This window comes from Rana temporaria, chromosome 3 (assembly GCF_905171775.1).
Source record: "Rana temporaria chromosome 3, aRanTem1.1, whole genome shotgun sequence".
Taxonomy (NCBI): Eukaryota; Metazoa; Chordata; class Amphibia; order Anura; family Ranidae; genus Rana; species Rana temporaria.
In genome coordinates, this window is record NC_053491.1 from 470,839,492 (window position 1) to 470,863,370 (window position 23,879).

General features: G+C 45.5%; 1 protein-coding gene across 1 annotated transcript in view; it reads left to right on the forward strand.

Annotated features, from left to right (window-relative positions):
• The window catches only part of LOC120933627 (NXPE family member 3-like), a 122,274-nt gene that overhangs the window by 74,946 nt on the left and 23,449 nt on the right, over positions 1-23,879 (forward strand). The window contains exons 2-3 of the mRNA XM_040346937.1: positions 10,532-11,095; positions 22,601-22,821. Coding sequence (XP_040202871.1) covers positions 10,532-11,095; positions 22,601-22,821 — 785 coding nt within the window. The remainder of the gene's footprint in view (positions 1-10,531; positions 11,096-22,600; positions 22,822-23,879) is intronic.

The window sequence follows — 23,879 nt, forward strand, 5'->3', positions numbered from 1 at the left end:
TGGCACAGCTGGGCACAATCACTTACCTGTACGTGATTGTTAAATGCTCAGCCGTGGGTCGCGGGCGCGCACCCGCGGCGCGCCCACAACCCGGTCCGAAGGTAACCAAATGAGCCAGAGCCAGAGCTAAAAGAAAAGTGGACTATGAATATAATATATAATATAATTATGAATATAATTGGAAGTGCTTCCACCTAGAACAGGGCTCCGGCTTATGTAGAGATGGTCCCTTTCTAGGACAATAACTAGTAACTCACTCAAAATAACTGACAACAGTAGTAGTAATCAGGGTTTACAACCGCCAATAAATTTACGGGCAGTTTGTAAAAATCAGTGATTTTTTTACAACTGCCAGTAAATATCAGTGATTTATAAATCAAGCAAATTACTTTGTTGTAGGCATTTTCAGTGTTTCCATATCATGTTAGTTTTCAATAGGAGTTCTGTCATTTCTCAGGTTGCCAGTAAAAAAAATGTGCTCCGCCAGTAAATTTTCCATGTTTTGTTAGTAACAAATGCTACGGGAGGGTGGCAACCCTGGTACCAATACACCCAGCATAGATTTCTAAGAGCCCTTTCACACTCGGGCATTGGGGGGGCGTCAGCGGTAAAGCACAGCTATTTTTAGCGACTCTTGCCTTAGCGGGGCGCTTTTAACCCCTGCTAGCTACAGTGGCGCTGCCCATTGATTTCATGGTACACTGTATTGACCGTAAGGTGAATAACTCAACACCAAGTTCACTATATGGACCCCTTATATATATATTGTACATGTTGATCATATCCCCCCTTATTCTCCTCTTCTCAAGAGAGAATAAATTCAGTTCCTCTAATCTTTCCTCATAGCTGAGCTCCTCCATGCCTCTTATCAGTTTGGTTGCCCTTCTCTGCACTTTCTCCAGTTCCCCGATATCCTTTTTGAGAACTGGGGCCCAAAACTGAACTGCATATTCCAGATGAGGTCTTACTCAGGGCTCAAGTCCTGCGGGAATGCGTGGGAACGGAGTTCCTGCACTTTTTTCACAGCAGGAACTCAGTTCCCTTTGCAGGACTAGAGCAGCCGAGAGCAGCCAAGCTGCCTGAGCCAATCCTTCACTAAGCGGCGATGCCCAGCTCGAGTCACTGTCAGGGGCAGGCGAACCTTAGTAATCCTTTATGTTACTGGCCGCTTCCTGTATATGGATTCATCGGGTAGTGTGCGGGTATTCCGTCACTTCCTCGATGCAGCAATGTCTCCTGGGAGCTTTTGTCATTGTTCCCAGGAGACATTGCGGAGGTCTGCCGCGAGTTATCGCGGGATTTAGAAAGAACTTGCTTCTAAGCAAGCGGTTTAGTAACCACTTTAGCCCCGGGCCTGTTTTTCAGAGTCGGTGTTTACGAGACAAAACCATTTTTTTTTGCTAGAAAATTACTTAAAAACCCCCAAACATTATATATTTTTTTTTCTAACACCCTAGAGAATAAAATGGAAGTCATTGCAATACTTTTTGTCACACCGTATTTGCGCAGCGGTCTTACAAGCGCACTTTTTTTGGAAAAAATTCACTTTTTTAAATGAAAAAATAAGACAACAATAAATTTGGCCCAATTTTTTTATATATTGTGAAAGATAATGTTACGCCGAGTAAAATGATACCCAACATGTCACGCTTAAAAATTGCGCCCGCTCGTGGCATGGCGTCAAACTTTTACCCTTAAAAATCTTGATAGGCGACGTTTAAAAAATTCTACAGGTTGCATTTTTTGAGTTACAGAGTAGACCTAAGGCTAAAATTAATGCTCTCGCTCTAACGATCGCGGCGATACCTCACTTGTGTGGTTTGAATACCGTTTTCATATGTCGGCGCTTCTCGCGTATTCGTTCGCTTCTACGCGCGAGCTCGTCGGGACGGGGCACTTTAAAAAAAATTTTTTTTGCTTTTCGCATTTATTTTTATTTATTTTAGAATTTTTAACACTGAAAAAAAAAAAAAAAAAAATTATCACTTTTATTACTATTACAAGGAATGTAAACATCCCTTGTAATAGAAAAAAGCATGACAGGTCCTCTTAAATATGAGATCTGGGGTCAAAAAGACCTCAGATCTCATATTTGGGCTTAAATGCAAAAAAAAAAAAAAAATTTGGAAATGTCATTTTTTCAAATGACAAAAAAAAAAAATGTTTCTTTAAGACGCTGGGCGGGACTGACGTTTTGACGTCACTTCCGCCCAGCGGAGCTATGGGGACGGGCGAAGGAGATTTTTCCTTCAGTCTCGTCCCCGCTCAGCTGCCGGATGGTCGCGATCTCCTCCGCCGCTACCGACGGCTCCGGTAAGCGGCGGAGGGCGCGGGACAGCGGCGGGAGGGGGGGGGCCCTCTCCCGCCACCGATAACGGCGATCTCGCGGCGAATTCGCCGCGGAGACCGCCATTATCGTTAACACGGCCGCCCACAGAAGAGATGAATATCTCGATTGTGGCAGCAGCTGCTGCCGTTACCGAGATATTCATCTCTAAAGTGAGGACGTATAACGGCGGTGGGCGGTCGGCAAGTAGTTAATTTAGTAATTATGCATCATTTTTTTGGTGGGGGAGTGGATCTTGGGTGGGAGTTCACACACTTTTTTCCCCAGGACTTGACCTCTGGTCTTACTAATGATTTGTACAGGGGGGCAAAATGATATATCTCTCTCTCTCTGGAGTCCATACCTCTCTTAATACAAGAAAGGACTTTGCTTGCTTTGGAAACTGCAGCTTGGCATTGCGTGGCATTGGAGTGACAGGTGAGGCGCTTTACAGGCACTTTGCTATAGCGCCTCAGTGTGAAAGGAGTCCAAGAGTAAAGATATGTAGACATACCGGCAGGTTATTAGTGATGGCGTTATATACAACTAAAGCAATAACAAGAAGAATGTACATATGTCTGAAAAGAACAGTGCATATATATGTATCTATGGCAAAGAAGTCTGGAAAACCCCACCTGCAAGGAAAATCAGGCCTATCCAGCCTATCTCTTGGTCCCTTGGTCTCCGTGAGCCCCCACCTCCCCTGCTGCATAATCGCGTCAAGCTGCGCCGGTCGGCAATTGAGGCCGCAGCTTTGCGGCCTTCTGCAGGCCTATGCTTCCTTCTGTGATCTGGCACCATCTTGTGGTGGCCGTTGGTATGACAACAAAACCAGCAATGCTAATGGAGCTTTCCCTGTCTGTTTTTACTGCCATCTCCTTCCATCTACTTAGAACCCTCCAAACATTATTTATTTATTTATTTATTTATTTATTTATTTATTTATATATATATATATATATATATATATATATATATATATATATATATATATATTTTTTTTTTTTATTCTAACACCCTAGAGAATAAAATGGCGGTCGTTGCAATACTTTCTGTCACACCGTATTTGCGCAGCCGCCTTACAAGCGCATTTTTTGGGGAAAAAATACACTTTTTTTAATTAAAAAATAAGACAACAGTAAAGTTAGCCCAATTTTTTTTTATATTGTGAAAGATAATGTTACACCAAGTAAATTGATACCCAACATGTCACGCTTCAAAATTGCGTCCGCTCGTGGAATGGCGACAAACTTTTACCCTTTTAAATCTCCATAGGCGGCGTTTAAAAACTTCTACAGGTTGCATGTTTTGAGTTACAGAGGAGGTCTAGGGCTAGAATTATTGCTCTCCCTCTACCGATCGCGGCCATACCTCACATGTGTGGTTTGAACAACACTTTCATATGCAGGCTCTTCTCGCGTATGCGTCCGCTTCTGCGCGCAAGCTCGTTGGAACGGGGCGTGTTCCTGACTCCTAAATTTTTTAGCTGGCTCCTAGATTCCAAGCAAATTTGTCAAGCCCTGTCCTAACCTGACTATAGGCTATCAATGCGACCGGACCTCTACCTATCTACTGTAAGTGGCCATCAGAAGCCTATCCTGTCGTTACCCTGAGCTGTTTACCATTCCCTAGTCTAATACAAGCTAGAAACCTCCCAGACCAAAAAGGGACACTGTTGCTTTAAATAATGAAGTGACAGAAATGCACTTCAACGCAGTCACTTATAATCGAATGATCTTTGCTCTCATACACTTGAGAATAGGTATAAGTATAAGAATAAGTATATTGCAGTATGCAAAGTTTTCAGTGAATCAGATAAGCCAGTCTAGCAGATACAGTATCTCTGATTCCCACACAGAATTGACAGCAATATAACAAACAGTGAGCTACACAGTGCAGTCAGGGCCGCCATCAGGGGGGTACAGGCAGCACAACTGTAAGGGGCGCTGGAGGTCCCCAGGGGCCTGGATGGCAACCCCCCTTTTTTTTTATTAAAAAAAATGATATTTTTTTTATATATATTTTTTTTATTTATTTTTTTATTTTTATTAAAGGGCCCCAGGGCCCCGGAGGTCAACCCCACTTTTTTTTAATAATATATATATATATTTTGTTTTATTTCTTTTTTTTTTCTTTTTTCTTTTTATTAAAGGGCCCAGCGGTCCCCAGGGGTCCGGAGGTCCCCAGGGCCCCGGATGTCAACCCCCCTTCTTTTAATAAAAAAATATTATATATATATATATTTTTTTTATTATTAACCACTTAAGGACCGCCTAACGCCGATATACGTGGTCAGAATGGCACGGCTGGGCATTTAACAATCACGTACAGGTACGCGATTGTGCCCAGCCGTGCCATTCTGACGACGTATATCAGCACGCGCCCGCGACCCCGGTACGAAGCTCCGTGACCGCGGCCACGGGACCCGCGGACCCGATCGCTGCTGGAGTCCCGCGTTTGGTCACAGGAGCTGAAGAATGGGGAGAGGTGTGTGTAAAAACACCTTCCCCGTTCTTCTCAGTGGCCCTGTCATTGATCGTCTGTTCCCTGATATAGTCACACGTCCAGCCCCGCCCCCCTACAGTTAGAAACACATATGAGGTCACACTTAACCCCTTCAGCGCCCCTAGTTGTTAACTCTCAAACTGCAATTTTTTGGGAGCAGTGAATTTAATAATGCTAAAAGTGAAACAATAAAAGTGAAATATTACTTTAAATTTCGTACCTGGGGGGGGGGGGTGTAAAGTATGCCTGTGAAATAGCGCATGTTTCCCGTACATAGAACTGTCTCTGCACAAAGTGTCATTTCTGAAAGGAAAAAAAGGCATTTAAAACCGGACTTGCGGCTGTAATGAATTGTGGGCTCCTGCAATTCAGAGAGAATTCATTCATAAAAAAAAAAAAAAAAAAGTGTGGGGGTCCCCCCGAATTCAATTATTCAATTACTAGGCCCTTCAGGTCTGGTATGGATATTAGGGGAACCTCGCAGTCAATTTAAAAAAAAAACGACGTGGGGTTCCCCCCAAATATCCATTCCTGATCCTTTAGGTCTGAAGGGTCTGGAATGGATATTTGGGGGGAACCCCACATAATTTTTTTTAAATTGACGGCGGGGTTACCCTTAATATCCATACCAGACCTGAAGGGCCTGGTAATTGAATTTGGGGGGACCCCCACCCTTTTTTTTTTTTTTTATGAATGAATTCCCTATGAATTGCCGGTGCCGACAATTTATTATAGCCACGAGTCCGGTTTTAAATGCCTTTTTTTCCTTTCAGAAATGACACTACGCCGCCGTAACTTACGGCGCAAATTCGTTGAGAAATCTAAAACGTGGCTCGACGTGGCTCCCAAACAAAATTGACGTCCTTTTTTTCCCACAAATAGAGCTTTCTTTTGGTGGTATTTGATCATCTCTGCGTTTTTTTTTCCTGATATAAACAAAAAAAAGTGCGACAATTTTGAAAAAAACACAATGGGGCAGATCCACGTACCTGCACGTAAGAATCTGCCGGGCGCATCGTATCTAAGATACACTACGCCGCCGCAACTTTTTTTTTTTAGAATCCTCAACGAATTTGCGCCGTAAGTTACGGCGGCGTAGTGTATCTTTGGCGGCGTAAGGGCGCGGAATTCAAATGGATGTAATGGGGGCGTGTTTTATGTAAATACATCGTGACCCGACGTAAACGGCATTTTTTTTAACTGCGCATGCGCCGTCCGTGGGGGTATACCAGTGCGCATGCTCCAAATTAAACCGGAACCAGCCAATGCTTACGACGGTGACGTCATTCTACGCAAATCCCTATTCGCGAAAGACTTACGCAAACGACGTAAAAAATTCAAAATTGGACGCGGGACCGATGGCCATACTTAACATTGAGTACGCCACCATATAGCAGCTTTAACTATACGCCGGAAAAAGCCGAACGAAAACGACGTAAAAAAATGGAACTAGTAAACAGGAGGACGTCCAGGGATGTCCTCATGGCAATTGAGTGCCGCGCTGTAGACGTCCTTTGTCTATAGCGCAGCTGCAAAATGGTTAAAACCAACATACAAAAACCCAAACAGGACCCCAAACAACTGCCGCTTGCCGCTAGGTGCCGGAGAAGGAGGAGGTGCCGAGGTGGGTGGGGACAGCAGCGCTGCACTAGGCACAGGCCTCGCTCCCAGCCTCACTGTCTGAGAGTATATTGTCACTAGGGATGAGCTTCGAGTTCGAGTCGAACTCATGTTCGAAAAAAAGTAATTTAAAACTATTCGCGGCTATAATGAATTGACGGCTCCCAGCAATACAGAGAAAAGTCATTGAAAGAAATGATAGGGGTCCCCCCCAGTCCATTACCAGGCCCTTCAGGTCTGGTATAAATATTAAGGGGAACCCCATGTAATAAAAAAAAAATGGTGTGAGGTTCCCCCAAAAAATCCATACCAGACCCTTCAGGTCTGGTATAGATTTTAAGGGGAACTCCACGCCAAAATGTAAAAAAAAATTGCGCCGGGTTTCCCCAAAATCCATACCTGACCCTTATCCGAGCATGCAACCTGGCAGGCCGCAGGAAAAGAGGGGGGAAAAGAGAGCGCCCCCCTCCTGAACCGTACCAGGCCACATGCCCTCAACATGGGGAGGATGCTTTGGGTGTCTGTGACCCCCCAAAACACCTTGTCCCCATCCCCACAACCCTTGCCCAGTGGTTGTGGGGGTCTGCGGGCAGGGGGCTTATCGCAATCTGGAAGCCCCCTTTAACAAATGGGACCCCCAGATTCTGCCCCCCCATGTGAATTGGTAATGGGGTACATTAACCTCTACCATTTCACAAAAAAAAGTGTCAAAAAAGATAAAAAAACACACAGACAGCTTGAGACAAGTCTTTTAATAAAAAATAAATACAAATAATTTCCAGCAATGTACATCCTTCCATGACCCACAGCCGCACTACCCGCCGCTACGAATGATACAGCCTCCTCCATAGAAGCCTCCCAGGTGAATGACACGTGAGCCATGTGACATTTCTTTTAGAAGCAAGGGCGGGGCCTCCCATGATGTGAACGAGTGACCCCGCCCCGTTCTGACGTAACGGGGGTTTCTGGTGGCTTCCCTGTGGTGTCACAGGTGACCCCGCCCCCTCTTGCTCGTCAACCCCTTCTATGGTGGAGGCTGTATCGTTCGTAGCGGTGGCTAGCGCGGGTCTAGGTCGTGGAATGATGTACAGTACATTGCTGGAATTTATTTTTTTATTTTTTATTACAGTAAAACGAACGTGAAAATCCCCAAAATTTGGACGAAAATGCATTTGGACGTAATCAAATGCACATGTCTAGCCACGATCAGCTTTGTTTGCATCCGGGGGCCCAGGGGTGATGTAATAATGTCGCGCCCGGGCCTATGGTCGCATCAGGCGCTAGACGATTCTTTCTCTGGGTCCTCGATGGCGCAGGAGAGCCCGGAGAAACACCGGATGGAGGTGGGAGGGGGGATGTCCGCTCCCGTGGACTGTAAGAATGATCAAGTGGTGGAACTGCCACTATGATCATTCTTGCTGTGCACATAATCGCCGGCTGAAAATAATGATATCTGAATGATGACTGTAGCTGCACCCATCATTCAGATATCCCCGCTGAAAGTCCAGGACGTCATATGACTTACTGCGGGCGGGAAGTAGTTAAGGGAGCTTACCTCTGTCAGCAGGAGATTGCTGAGAGGAGCTAGCCCCGTACACACGACCGAGTTTCTCCGCAGAATTCAGCCAGAAACTCGATCGGAGCCGTATTCTGCCGAGAAACCCGGCCGTGTGTGCACTTTCGGCCGAGGAAACCGACGAGGATCTCGTCGGGCCAAATAGAGAACATGTTCTCTATTTCCTCGTTAGTCAACAGGGAAACTTGGCTCGCCGAGATCCTCGGCGGCTTCACAAGGAAGTTGACGAGCAAAACGATGTGTTTTGCCCGTCGAGTTTCTCGGATGTGTGTACGGGGCCTGAGGGTCAGGAGCTGAGCTATCCATCTCATCTGATTCAGCGCCATGTTCCTGCAGTTCTCTGGTGTCTGAGGAGGAGGCATCTCCATCTTTGGTGTGCTGTATGGGCATCTGAAAGAAGTAGTCTGCGAGGCGGCGTAGCTTGTGGAGGCTGCTGTTCCTCCTTCAGGACATACCGCCTGAGTGACACTTGTTTCCTCTCCCCTCCGGTGTGACAGAGAGGGAAGAGCTGCTGCAGGATTGTGCTGAGAGCCAATGTGAGTCCCGAGGTCTGAGTAGATCAGAGAGATCAGGCAGCCATCTCGCTCCGCGGTCGGAGAGGCCCCCTCCTGCAAGCATTTTTTTAAAACCAAGGGCTCAAGTGAAAGAAATTACACAGGCAATAGCCACATTTTTTTTAAATAAAATTGATAATGGTGATTGGGCATTTGGTTGCCATATTCATAAGGGGTATGGGAAGACTTTGTTAAACTTTTTATTAACCGGTTCCCAACCGGCTCACGCAGATATACTGTGGCAGAATAGCTCTCCCAGGAGAGCCACCAGAGGGTGCGCCATCACCGCTGGAGGCACGCGCCCGATGCACGGCGGGGAACCCAATGTGCATGCACGAACGGCTGCACAGGTTTTTTTTTTGTGTGTGTTTTCTGAGGAGACAAGACAGATTGTGTGTTTCTACAAAGTAAAAAAAAACACGATCTGTCATCTCCTATAGTGAGTCCCCTTCCCCCCACAGTTAGAACACACAATAGTGAACACAGTTCACCCCTTGATCGCCCCCTAGTGTTAACCTCTTCCGTGCCAGGGACATTTACATTGTAATCAGTGCATATTTATAGCACTGATCGCTCTGTAAATGTGAATGGTCCCAAAAATGTGTCAAAAGTGTCCGACCTGTCCGCCGCAACGTTGCAATACCGCAAAAAATCGCAGATCACTGCCATTACTAGTAATAATAATAATAATAATAATAATAATAAAAAAATGCCATTTAAATGCCATACATCTTTTCCATAGTTTGTAGATGCTATAACTTTTGCGCAAACCAATCAATATACGCTTATTGCAATTTTTTTTTACCACAAATATGTAGAAGAATACATATCGGCCTAAACTGAGGTAAAATTTTTTTTTTTTTTTAAAACAAAATTGGATATTTATTATAGCAAAAAGTAAAAGATATTGTGTTTTTTTCAAAATTGTCGCTCTTTTTTTGTTTTTTAGAGCAACAAATTAAAACCGCAGAGGTGATCTAATACCACCAAAAAAAAATCTATTTGTGGGAAAAAAAATAGTTTGGGTATAACGTCGCAATGACTGTGCAAATCTCAGTTAAAGCAACGCAGTGCTGTATCGCAAAAAATGGCCTGGCCTGGCCTGGCAGCCAAATCTTCCGGGGCTGAAGTGGTTAAGGTCTGACTGTGGGCAATTTTATTTATTAAAATGGGCCCCAAGGCTTGACAAAAAAATAAAAAAGCAGCTCAGAGCTGCCCTTTGCAACGTTACTTCTACTCCTCCATAAGATGTCCTCCTTTTACAATTTCCAAAGCCAACACACAACTGAGGCCCCGTACACACGTCCGAGAAACTCGACGGGCAAAACACATCGTTTTGCTCGTCGAGTTCCTTGTGAAGCCGCCAAGGATCTCGGTGAGCCAAGTTTCCTCATTGACTAACGAGGAAATAGAGAACATGTTCTCTATTTGGCTCGATGAGTTCCTCATCGGTTTCCTCTGCCAAAAGTGTACACACGACCGGGTTTCTCGGCAGAATATGACTCCGATTGAGTTTCTGGCTGAATTCTGCCGAGAAACTCGGTCGTGTGTATGGGGCCTAACATTCAACAGAAAAGACATATTATGAATGAATGGGTCTCGTAACCCCTCCAAAAAAGGGGCTTTACCATGGCCCCTTTTATTTATAGTTGTTTAAGAAAAAAGAGGCACTGATCATCATTGTGTCAGCGCTGCTCTCTATATCAACAGAGGACTTTCCCGGGTGCAAGAAGAAAGTCCAGTGCATTACATAGTTGAATATTCAGAAAAAGATAAGTAGAAAAAAAATTAACGACCTTGGGGGGCATCCAGAGGATCTGAGCCTGGAGTTGGGCTTTAACTAAATTAATACGTCATTAGAAAACCATTCAGTGAACCTGTACTTTTACTTTATGGATACTTAGCATCAATTGTTATTAACATGACTTCATCAATTATGTTTCTTTCCAGTTCATTTACAACAATTTATTCAGAAAATATTCCAATGCAGACAGTCATCCAGCTGCACTGACAACTATCGGTACATCTCCACCAACATCTCCAGCAACATCTTCAGCAACATCTCCACCAACATCTCCACCAACATCTCCACCAACATCTCCAGTAATTGGCCCTCAAAGTGAAGAACTCACCAATCTGCTGAAGATAATTGAATGGCCCCTGGCTCCAACCAAAGTATCCCTGGAATTTTCCACCTACCCAAAGACTTCTGAATACTTTATCATCAATCCTCGGGCTACTTATGTGATTGGTGAATCACTGGAGGTTCTAATTATTGCTAAGGACCACAAGGGTCGGACAAAGAACTATGGTGGGGATTATTTTCATGTGAAGCTTCACTCTTTGAGTCTAAAAGCCGGAGTGAGTGGCTCTGTTACAGACCATAATAATGGTTCCTATACAGCAAGGTTTATTCTTCAGTGGTCTGGAGAAACTATGATCTCTGTTAGACTCATGCATTCCAGTGAACTTATTGCAATTTTACATCATCAGAGGGATACTCGACCAGACAAGGTAATACAATTGCTCGGAAAAATGTAAATGCAACATGGTTAGTTAAAATTATAATAAAAAAGTTCTCCAAGAAAGAGCAGAATTTATCACTATGTGCTGCTTGTAGAGAGTTTATTGAGTAATTTTGGCTAAATAGATACAGGGCCATCTTTAAAGCAGGGCAAAGGGGGAAGCTGCACTGGGCCCTGTCATTGTTGTGGGGCCCAAAGCAGCTGCCTCATACTTGCCAACTATCCCAGTTTAAATTCCCTTGTCTCTTGAAGTTTTAGTCCTGTGATGTGTCCTGATATCTCAGTGTGAAGTGCTGCTGCTAATGCTGCCCAGCTCTGCCCTATTGTTGTGTACAGATGACTCACCTTCAGACCATGGGCCAGATTCAAGAAGCTATTGCGCCCGCGCAACCATAGGTTGCGCGGCGCAATAGCTGTTTTGCTCCCGCGTAGCGAATACCCCTGATTCAGGAACATCGCTACGCGGACTGCAGCCTAGGATATGACAGACATAAGCCTCCTTATGCCTTCATATCTCAGGCTGCATTCTTGCGTTGTCCGCTAGGGGGCGCGGCCATTGTGATCGGCGTATAGTATGCAAATTGCATACTACCACCGATTCACAAAAGTTGCGCGGGCCCTGCGCACGCAAGGTACGGAGTTTTATGTACGGTGACTTTAGCGCAAGGTTGCTCCTGCTATAGCAGGGGCAGCCAATGCTAAAGTATAGCCGCCCTTCCCGCTCGTGAAATTTAAATTTCACGTCGTTTACGTAAGTGATTCGTGAATGGCGCTGGACGCCATTCACGTTCACTTAGAAGCAAATGACGTCCTTGCGACGTCATTTGCCGCAATGCACGTCGGGAAAGTTTCCCGACGGAGCATGCGCTGTTCGCTCGGCGCGGGAGCGCACCTAATTTAAATGATTCCTGCCCCCGGCGGGATCATTTACATTAGGCGCCCTTACGCCGGGCTATTTAGCATAGCGCCCGCGCAATTTACGGAGCTACTGCTCCGTGAATCGCGGGCATATCAAAATATTTGCGTGGGCGCAGAGCAAAAATCGTTGCCCTTTGCCCACGCAAATATTGCGCGGATCTACCTGAATCTGGCCCCCTGTGTTTACATGTAAATAACCATCATTCATATGTAAATAACATGGACATTCATATGTAAATAGCTGAGGCCGGTGTTCTGCCATGCGGGTTCCTCCTATCGATATGGTTCCCTCCGGAGTGCGCAGGCGCAATCTGAGCCGACGGACAACTCTAAGCGGGAACAGCTGTTCGTCAGATGTAGACGCGCTCGCTTTCAATGCCTGATTATACACTCTATAGTACACGCCGCTCTATACAGCAAGGGCCAGCAAGGGGCGGATGTGAAATTGAGCAGTCGCTTTTTGATTGGTTATCCACGCCACTCTTTACAGCAAGGGGCGGATGTGATATTGAGCAGTGCTTTTTTGATTGGTTGTCCATGCCACTCTTTACAGCAAGGGGGGGGATGTGATATTGAGCAGTGCTTTTTTGATTGGTTGTCCATGCCACTCTTTACAGCAAGGGGGGGATGTGATATTGAGCAGTGCTTTTTTGATTGGTTGTCCATGCCACTCTTTACAGCAAGGGGGGGATGTGATATTGAGCAGTGCTTTTTTGATTGGTTATTCATGCCGCTCTTTACAGCAAGGGGCGGATGTGATATTGAGCGGTCCTTTTTTGGGGGATGGTTTTGTCAATAAAATAGACGTCTTACATCAACCCCTTGCTGTATAGAGCGGCGTGGATAACTAATCAAAAAAGCACTGCTCAATATCACATCCGCCCCTTGCTGTGTAGAGCGGTGTGTATTATAGAGCGCTGTGTATAAGCAGGCGTCTAAGCTGACAATCAGCTGTTGAGGCTCAGAGATTTCCGTGGCCTCTTACTGTGCATGCGCCGTGCCTGGCCTCGCCTGCGCAGTCGAGGCAGGAACACTTTCCAATGGAGGAACCAGCTCAACAACACACCGGCGGCATTCATATGTAAATAAAGGCTGCATTAATATGTACATTATGCCCCTCTGCAGTGAAGAGATGATGTGCTGTACCCTCTAGCAACCAATCAGTGAGCAGTATTACTGCACAGTAATCTCTAGCAACCTATCAACAAGAAGAAATCATGTGCTGTAACCTCTAGCAACTAATCAGTGAGTCGTAATGTGTGCTGTAACCTCTAGCAACTAATTAGTGAGTCATAATGCGTGATGTAACCTCTGGCAACCAGTCAGTAAGTGGTAATGATATGCTGTAACCTCTGGCAACCAATCGCAATCACTGCCTGATCTGATACAGTAAACTGATTTTAAGTCTGGCGGATATTTATTGTATGTCTCAGAGCAGGTGGAGAGCAAAATTGTATGGGGAGGGGGCCAAGAATTTTTTTTTTAAGGGTCCAATCAACATTAAATGCGGCCCTGAATAGATATTGCAATTGTGAAATTGTGCTAACCCAAATTTTCCCATTTTTGCTCATTAAACTGCTGGTGTGAAAAACAAAACAAAAAAAAAAACATTAACTCTGTGGCACACGCATCACAGTTTGAAGGCCTTTCCTAGACCAATACTCAATATAGGAATACCACTTGTGATTAGTCAACATTTCCACAGATGGGTACACAGCCTGCTCATGGCTGAGGGGCATTCTTTGAACAAGCAACAAATGATAGTGTAGCACTACTCCCGTAGGAGCTGCTGGTTTAGATTTGGGTTTTGCTCGTTTTCCTCAAAGTTCTATGTCGCAGGGGAAGAAAGTCTGTAGAAATAGCAATGTCCACACAAGATGTAAAACCTTCAACTGTTAGGTTTTATTTTTTGCTGCATGAAACTTGTGAGGAGTATAGAGAGAAGGAGAAGGTTCAGGTACGCGGTATAGAATGCACAAAAATATCTAAAGTTCCAATCAGTCAGTCACCACTCCCTCTTAAATGGGTATTGCTCACCCGGACAGACCCCTCTCACATGGCCTAGCAGCCGGGATGATGCACAGACCAGTATGAGAACAGTCTCTGCCACAGACCATCTGAGAATGATCATGGATAGCCAGGAATCCTCTGCCACAGGATTTAATCCCGGACTTCCAGCCTTACAGTAAAGAGCCTTTAACCACTTCCCGCCCGATCAATGGTCAATTGACGTCCGGGAAGTGGTTGTGAAATCCTGACTGGACCTCTATTGACGTCCTGCAGGATTTCATGCTGGCGCGCGCCCGCGGGGGCGCGTAGCGCGGCGATCGGTGATGCGGGGTGTCAGTCTGACACCCTGCATCTCGGATCTCGGTAAAGAGCCACCGGTGGAGGCTCTTTACCACGTGATCAGCCGTGTCCAACCACGGCTGATCACGATGTAAACAGGAAGAGCCGCTGATCGGCTCTTCCTCACTCGTGTCTGACAGGGGGGGTTCGCGCTGATTGTTTATCAGCGCAGCCCCCCCTCGGGTTGCCACACTAGACCACCGGGGGGCACTCCCAAATAGAGCACAGATTGATAAAAAAAACAATAAATAAAATAAAACAACATTGAATACAATCAATGCCAATTAGTGCCCACAAATGGGCACTGACTGGCAACATGGGCACTGACTAATGATGCCCGGCAATGCCATCAGTGCCACCCCTCAGTGTCACCCAGTGTCCATCAGTGCCACCCAGTGTCCATCAGTGCCACCTCTTAGTGCCCATCTATGCCCAGTGCCCACCTATCAGTGCCCATATGTGCCACCCATAAGTGTCCGTCAGTGCCACCCATCAGTGCCGCAAAAGAGTGCCCAGTGCGCCTATGAGTGCCCATCAGTGCCGCCTATGAGTGCCCATCAGTGCCGCCTATGAGTGCCCATCAGTGCCGCATACCTGCGCCGCCTATCATTGCCCATCAGTGCCGCCTATCGGTGCCCATCAGTGCCACCTCATCGGTGCCCATCAGTGCCGCCATATCAGTGCCCATAATTGAAGAAGAAAACTTACTTATTTACAAAAGAAATTAACAGAAAAAAAATAAGTTTTTATTTTTTTTCCAAAATTTCGGTCTTTTTTTAGTTGTTGCACAAAAAAAAAAATCGCAGAGGTGATCAAATACCGCCAAAAGAAAGCTCTATTTGTGGGAACAAAATGATAAAAATGTCATTTGGGTACAGTGTAGCATGACCGTGCAATTGTCATTCAAATTGCGACAGTGCTGAAAGCTGAAAATTGGCTTGGGCGGGAAGGGGCGTAATTGTCTGGTATGGAAGTGGTTAAGCTGATCCGGCGGACTGTAAGACCAGTAGAGCTGTGGATCCCTGTATAATGAAAGTCACCAGGCCTATCCCGAGACATTAGCTTGTTTGCTTGGTCTCCTCCAGGGCAGGTCCTCCCCCGGTTTCCTTTGTTAAGCCCTTCCCTCACTTGGATAGACAGCTTGGGATCCCCTTTTGAATCATAGGCCCCAGCCAGCATAGCTGGGCCTACTCAATAGAGATGCAGCCTCGGACCAATGTGGTTTAGGGGCTGGAATCACACACAAATACCTCGCGCCAGGAGAGGCAAAGGACCCCAAAAAACGGCATCTTCCCGGCATGCACAGCGGGACACCACTCCCACTGGACTTTTGCAGAGAAGGGTCACCCAATACACTATGGTTTGCTTGTGTTGATATCATGTGTAACCCCCGGCTTCCCTCTTCCTGGGCTTCCCCAGTGACGTAGCAGAGGGTACGTCAGAGGGTGCGGGGTCACGTGACGGGTGGCCCTGCCTCCTCTATATAAGTAATGTCACAGCTCCAGCACGTCATTCGCTGGGCTGTGTCCAGCGGTGAGAGGAGGTCGGGGATGCTGCGCTCCGGATGGATCTTCTCATCGCTGGAGCGGAGATCACCCGGCTGTCGCAGGATCTTTTCATCGCTGGAGATCACCCGCAGCCGTCGCAGGATCGGGACAACGTTGGAGCAGGAAGCCGGGAACGAGTGGATTATCACCGCTGGAGTTTTTTCATTTTTATTTTTTTATTAATAAAGGACTTTATTCTACGGTGTGTGTGTTTTTTTTTACAAGACTTTACACTTCCTTTGTGAAATGGTAGGGGTACAGTGTACCCCATTACCATTTCACACAGGGAGGGGTCAGGATCTGGGGGTCCCCTTTGTTAAAGGGGTCTTCCAGATTCTGATAAGCCTCCCGCCCTCATACCCCCACAACCACCGGGCATGTTGAGGGCATGTGGCCTGGTGCGGTTCAGGAGAGGGGGGGGCGCACTCTGTCCCCCCCTCTTTTCTGCGGCCGGCCAGGTCAACGTGCTTGAATAACGGGTCTGGTTATGGATATTTAGGGGGAACCGCACGTCATTTTTTGTTTTTAATTGACGGTAGGGTTCCCCTTAATATCCATACCAGACCTTAAGGGTCTGGTTATGGATATTTAGGGGGAACCGCATGTCATTTTTTTTTTAAATTGACGGTGGGGTTCCCCTTAATATCCATACCAGACCTAAAGGGTCTGGTTATTGAATTTGCGGGGACCTCTGCGCATTTTTTTTTCTAAAAGTCCGTGTCCCATTGACTACAATGGGGTTCGGAGTTCGGGTTCGGGTTCCCGAACCCGAACTTTTTTTTTTAAGTTCGGTTCGGACCCGAACCCGAACATCCAGGTGTTAGTCAGAATAGGCGCGGTATTGAGGTGGTAAACGATGCACAATTGGTACTAAGGGGCCCAAAGTGTGCCAAGAAAATATCACCCACCACACCTAGCCCCGGCCCTTATCTGGCATACCCCATTGCCAAAACGCTACAGGAGACATACCAGACATGAAATTGGCTGAAGCTGTAGCTGATCACTTCTCTCCTCATCCATACAGGAGCCAGGATTATACCTATCCTCTAATATTAAAAAAAATACCAATAACCAACTACTACACTTTCCATATTCATGATTATATACCACCACCTAGTGGCCTTTTGTGGCGTATACGTATTGCAGTCTATTATACAGCTTGGATAATGACTTTTATTTTTTCTCAGAAAAGAAAGATGAAAAGTCACGACTATCCACTATAGACTGCTCTATGAATCATCAAGACTGACCGGCACTGCCACCTAGTGGCCTTTTGATATTACACCCTTAAATGTTTCCTTTTTTTCGGGGGAAGGGTACTTAAAGTGTTAGTAAAAAAATGTCATTTAAAATAACAAAAATGTCATACTTACCTCCACTGTGCAGTTCGTTTTGCACAGAGTTGCCCCGATCAACGTCTTCTGAGGGTCCCTCAGTGGCTGTCTCTGGTCCTCCCCGCAAGTACTGACCACAGTCATGCGAGAGCGCTCGCATGGTGGTGAGCAATTGCGGGCGCGCTTCTGTGGTACAGCGAGCGCCCATAGCCACTCACTGTATCACTCGGCCCCGCCCCTCAGCGCGCCGCATCACTGGATGTGATTGACAGCAGCGCCAGCCAATGGCTGCGCTGCTCTCAATCCAATCCGCTCTAGCCAATCAGCGGGCAGGCTGAGCGGCGAAGAGGATCTCGGGACTGCGCGCGGGACTTTCGACAGGTCAGGTAAGTAAAACGGGGGCTCGGGGGGGGGGGGGGGGCGGCAGGGTGTGGTATACACTGAAGTTTTTTCACCTTAATGCATAGATTGCATTAAGGTGAAAAAACATTTTCCTTTACAACTCCTTTAACAACAGGTTGGTGACATGGTTATACCTATCTAACTTAAGCGGACCCTATGAATATACTGTATGTTTATAATAATAACTTACAATTTTACTGCAAGCTATTACTCGATGTGCAACTTATAGCTTTAAAACCCGCTCTCAGTCCAGCACAAATCTCAAATGCTGGATTTTCTTATTTTTGGTTTATACAACTTCTTCTGGTTATTCATATGAGAAAATAAAGATACGGATTGCCGCACTCCAAAAATAGTTCTTTCCTTTATTGAAGATAGAGGGCCATATTCTCATAGAAGTTACGATGGAGTATCTCAGGATACTCCATCGTATCTCCCTTTTTTGGCCCGTGTATCTATGCGACTGATTCGTAGAATCATTTTTGCATAGATACACTTAAGATCCGCCATTTGTAAGTCACTTACACTGGCGGATCTTAAATGTAATGACGCCGGCCGCCGCTAGATGGCATTTACGTGAAGGACTTCTACGCCGATTCCCGAACGAGTTCGCATCGCGTAACCGTCGCTAACGTCGTTTGCGTAAGCGGAAATTTAGTCCTACTATATGGAGGATTACATTTCCGCAAGTCCCACGTAGGCCATGTTACGGATGGCGTCGGGTCCGCGTCGTGTTTTTTCGTCGGGTACGTTGTTTCCGTAAGTCGTTCTTGAATACGACTTTACGTCAATGACGCACACGTCGGCGTCATTGACGTTTTCCGCCGAGAACTGGAGCATGCGCACTGGGCTTTTTGAAGCCCGGCGCATGCGCAGTTCATTAGAATCGGGGGCGCGCTTAATTTGAATACAAGCCGCCCCCTTGGAGATCCGCCAGGCTACGCCAGGGCATTTACACTCCGCCGTCCCAACTTACGGAGCAAGTGTTTGGGGAATACAACACTTGCTCCTGTAAGTTGGGACAGCGGAGTGTAAGTGCCTTAAGCGCAGCCCGCGGATTTTTAGAGAGAATATGGGCCACTGTCCGTACAAAAACAGAATAAAATTTCAGTTTGCAATTTTAATCTGTTTTTGTACGGACTCTATCTTCAATAAAGGAAACAACTATTTTTTGAGTGCGGCCATCCGGATTTTTATTTGCTCATATGAATAACCAGAAGAAGTTGTATAAACCAAAAATAAGAAAATCCAGCCCCCCCCCAGTCCATACCCTTCGGGTCTGGTATGGATATTAAAAAAAAAAACAGTGTGGGGTCCCCCCAAAATCCATAATAGACCCTTGTCTGAGCAAGCTGCCTGGAAGGCCAGGAAAAGGGGGAGCGAGTTCCCCCCTCCCCTGAACCATACCAGGCCGCTTGCCCTCAACATGTGAAGGGTTCTATGGGGTTCCCCCCAAAAGCGTCTCGTCCCTACAAATTTGGCCATTGGTTGTGGGGGTCTGCATGCGGGGGGCTTATAAGATCCCAGCCCCCCTATGTGAATGGGTATGGGGTACAATTTACCCCTACCCACTCACAAAAAAAGTGTTAAAAAAGTAAAAACCACAATACACAGTTTTTGACAATTCCTTTATAAAAAAAAGTGTCCCGCGATGTCCATTCGTCTTCAATCACGCCGCCCGACGGCCCAAAAAAAAAATACTCCAAAATAGGCCACACACTGATGTAGCCGGATGCCCCCGGGTGATGGCACATGACATCAGAAGGGGTGGGGTCACTTGGTTACGTCACTGGGTGGCCCCGCATTTGTCTATATAACAGCTGTCACAGCCAAGAGACAGCAGTCTGCAGGATGCCTCCCATTGAGGCAGAGCTTTTTTTTTTACAGGTACATCGGGCAGTGTGATTGAAGATAGATGGACACTTATTTTTTTTAATATTGAAATTGTCAAAAACTGTCTAATGTGGTTTTCACTTTTTGACACTTTTTTGGGTGAATGGGTAGGGGTACAATTTATTCCTACCCATTCACATAGGGGGTAAGCCGGAATCTTTGTTAAAGGTGGCTTCCAGATTCTGATAAGCCCCTGGCCTGCAGACCCCCACAACCACTGGACCAGGGTTGGGGGAAAGAGACCCTTGTCCCCATCACCATGGGGACAAGGTGCTTTGTTGTGGGCAAGAGGCCTGGTATGGTTCAGGAGGGGGGCACTCTCTCATTCCCCCCTATTCTGGTCTGCCAGGCTGCTTGCTCAGATAAAGGTATGGTATAGATTTTGGGGGGGATCCCACGCCAATTATTTTTAACATTTTGGCATGGAGTTCCCCTTAAATGTGGAAGAAGAAAATAAAAGTACAGTTGTTAGGTGGAGGCAAGATAGGCTTCTCTGCAGAGAAAAGTTTTCAGGGAACGCCTAAAGGTGGAGAGAGTTGGAGATATTTGGACAGATTGGGGTAGGGAATTCCAAAGGATCGGAGAGGCTCAGAAGAAGTCCTGGAGGTGAATATGGGAGAAGGTGACAAGGGAGCTAGAGAGCAGGAGATCTTGATGATTTGGTTGGTATTTTGAGATTAGGTTAGTGATGTAGCTGTTGTGGATGGCTTTGAAAGTTATTGTTAGTATTTTTAATTGAATTTGTTGGGTGAGTGGCAGCCAATGCAGGGATTGCAGGGTCAGGCAGCATGCTTTAGAAAGTGATTGGATGTGGGGCCGAAAGGAGAGTTCAGAGTCAAGGATAACTCCTAGCACCCTGGCATGTGGGGAATGGTTGATGGTTGTGCCAATGCTCTGGACAGAGAAGTCAGGAGAAGAGGCACATGGGAGAGGAAATATCATGAGCTCGGTTTTGGACAAGTTGAGTTTGAGGAAGTGGTGTGACATCCAGACAGACATGTCTGTTAGTAAATTAGTGATGCGTGAGGAGTCCGATGGAGTGAGTTGAGGGGTGGAGAGATAGATTTGGGTGTCGTCAGCGTAGAAATTACATTGAAAGCCATGGGAGGCTATCAGCTGACCCAGGGAGGAGGTGTAGATTGAAAAAAAGAAGAGGTCCAAGAAAAAAACCTTCTCCAATGGAGAAAAGAAAAGGGAGAGGAGGAAGTAGAGTTGTAAGTGACACTAAAGGTGAAGTGGGATAGGTAGGATGAGAGCCAGTCATGGAGACCAAAGGAGTAGTGTTTTTTGAGGAGGAGGGGTGGTCAACTGTATCAAAGGCAGCCGGACGGTCCAGAAATAGGAGTACAGAATAATGTCCATTGGTTTTTGCTGTTAGTAAAGCCTTGTACACACAATCGGACATCAAACAAACTTTCCCTTGGATTTTTGTCCGAAGGGAGTTGTCCGGTCACACCCATAGCATACACACGCTCTGACTTTTTCGGCAACAAACATAAACGTAGTGACGTTTCAACATACTGACGAGAGTTTAAAAGAGGAAGTTCAATTTTCCGGCGTCACCCTTTGGGATCTTTCTGCTAATCGAGAGTTAGTAGAGGTTTCGTCTGTGTGCATTCGCAATTTTCAGTTTCGTGCAATTTTGTTTGTTTCTGAACGTCCGTTCGTCAAGCAGACATGTTGCGCAATGGGGTTGTGCTAACTTGACCCACAAAAAAATATAGAAATATGTTTGATTCATATAACCAAAATACACTGGGGTAGATTCAGGTACATTTGCCCATTTATTACGGAGGCGCAGCGCACCGTTTTGCCGCTGAGCCTCCGTAAATTTCCTGCGCTATGCTTGATTCACGGAGCAGTAGCTCCGTAGATTGCGTGGGCGCTGCTGAAAAATGCCCGGCGTAAGAGCGCGCAATTTAAATGATCCCGTAGGGGGCGTGGATCATTTAAATTAGGCGCGTTCCCGCACCGAACGTAGTGCACATGCTCCGTCGGGAAACTTTCCCGACGTGCATTGCGGCAAATGACCTCGCAAGGACGTCATTTGCTTCAAAGTGAATGTGAATGGCGTCCAGCGCCATTCACGATTAACTTACGCAAACGACGTCAAATGTTAAATTCGCGACGCGGGAACGACGGGTATACGTAGCATTGGCTGCCCCTGCTAATAGCAGGGGCAGCCTTACGCAAAAACCGACGTACGCATCCGACGTAAACTGCGTACGCAGGGCTCGCGTAGGGTTGTGAATCGGCGTTAGTATGCAATTTGCATACTATACGCTGACCACTGCGGGAACGCCCCCTAGCGGCCATCGCAAGAATGCAGCCTACGATATGACTGGCATAAGAGCCTTATGCTAGTCATATCTTAGGCTGCAGTCGGCGTAACAAGGTTCCTGAATCAGGAGCATTCGAAATGCCGCGGCAAGTAAGCAATTGCGCTGCGTAACTATGGTTACGCAGATGCAATTGCTCTCTGAATCTACCCCACTAATCCAAAGTAAAGACAATTCGTGCTTTTCAGTCTGTTACAGCGTGATGAATGTGCTATCTCCATTACGAACGCTAGTTTTACCAGAACGATCGCTCCCGTCTCATAACTTGCTTCTGAGCATGCGTGTTTTTTTCACGTCGTTAAAGCCCACACACGACCATTTTTTACGACGTTAAAAATGACAACGTTAAAAACCGACAACGTTAAAAACGACATGAAAATTTAGAGCATGTTCTAAATTTTTAATGCCCATTTTTTTAGATTGTGAAAAATGCTCTGGAGCCCACACAAGATCGTTTTTAAAGTCATTTTTTACATCCCGAAAAACGGTCGTGTGTACGCGGCATAACAGTTGAAGGTTTTACATCTTGTGTGGACATTGCAATTTCTACAGACTTTCTTCCCTAGACAATGAACTTAGAGGTAACGTGCAAAACCCAAATCTAAACCAGCAGCTCCTATGGGGGTAGTGCTACATAAGTATTAATATTTTTTTACTGGAAATCCTCATTAACAGTTTGTTAGAACTGAATGTGTTTAGTTTTGGCTTACAGGTGCTCTTTAAAGGCTACTATGAGAAAAATGGAATTGAAGAAGAGGTTACGTGCAATTTCGATCTACCTGGGCAGGACGTCTGTGAATATTATGACCAGCAGAATCAAGAAAAGTGGGTGTGTCAACGGCCAAAAAAGCTCCCTTGTGACTCATACCGGGACCACTCAGGGGGAGAAAACCGCGACATCCAAAGCCAAGAACAGAAACCGTTCTTCTCAACGTAATTATTTTTTTGTTCTTCCTACCTTCACTTTGTACAGCAATAATGTTCTTGTATCAATCGGGCGGGTTTGTGCATTTTTGAGCGTTTATATTACCCATAGAAAGTAATGGAAACTCTTGATTCAAGCGACTAGCGCGACAATGAGCATTTGCTATGGGCGTTTTGTCACTTTAATCAATAGAACATTTCACCCAGGCAGAAGATAAAAAAAATCTACCAACATAGCAACAAGTGATGAAAAGATGATAATTTTTCCTATTGGCTAAGATATAAAACGTACAAAAGTACAAAAACGTCGGACGACGCTGTATGCAAACGCGCAAATAAGCATGAATACAAGTGACAAAACGCCGAAAAAATGACCGAACGACCTCCGCTCAGGTGTGAACGCAGCCTTTAACTGACAAATGTGCGGCCGTACGACTCTGTATCCAGATAAAATTGATGTCTCTCTCTAAACAAAAAATTACAGACAATTTTGAAAAAAATATATATTTTTTTTTTACTTTGTGCTATAAATAATAGCCAATATTTTTTTTTTTTTATCAAATTTCTTCATAAATTTAGGCCAATATGTATTCTGTTACATTAAATTGTTAAAACAAAGTTTTTGCAAAAGTTATAGCTTCTACAAACTATGGGGATTAGATATGTGCGTTCCCGTTCATAACAAATGGATTTTCTTATGAATTTGAATTTGAACCAAAATACGAAAAAATTCCGGAATTACGAATAAGCAAGATAACGAACAAGTAAAAATACGAACGTACGATTGGACAAATTTACTATAAATACGAAACACAGAAAAAGCAAAAGAACGAAAATTACATCTATAACGAACGATTTGCATTCCGTATTTTAAATCCTTTGTCTGTTCGTATTTTCATTCGTATGTTCGTATTTTTATTTGTGTGTTTTGTAAATCCGTTTCTTTGTCTGTTCGTAAATTTGTGTACTTGTATCGTTCTTTAGAATGGGCACTGGGCAGTGTAGTTAGTGAGTGATTACTTAATATCTTATTTAATCAGCTTATCTCTTTTGTGCTGAGTCACATT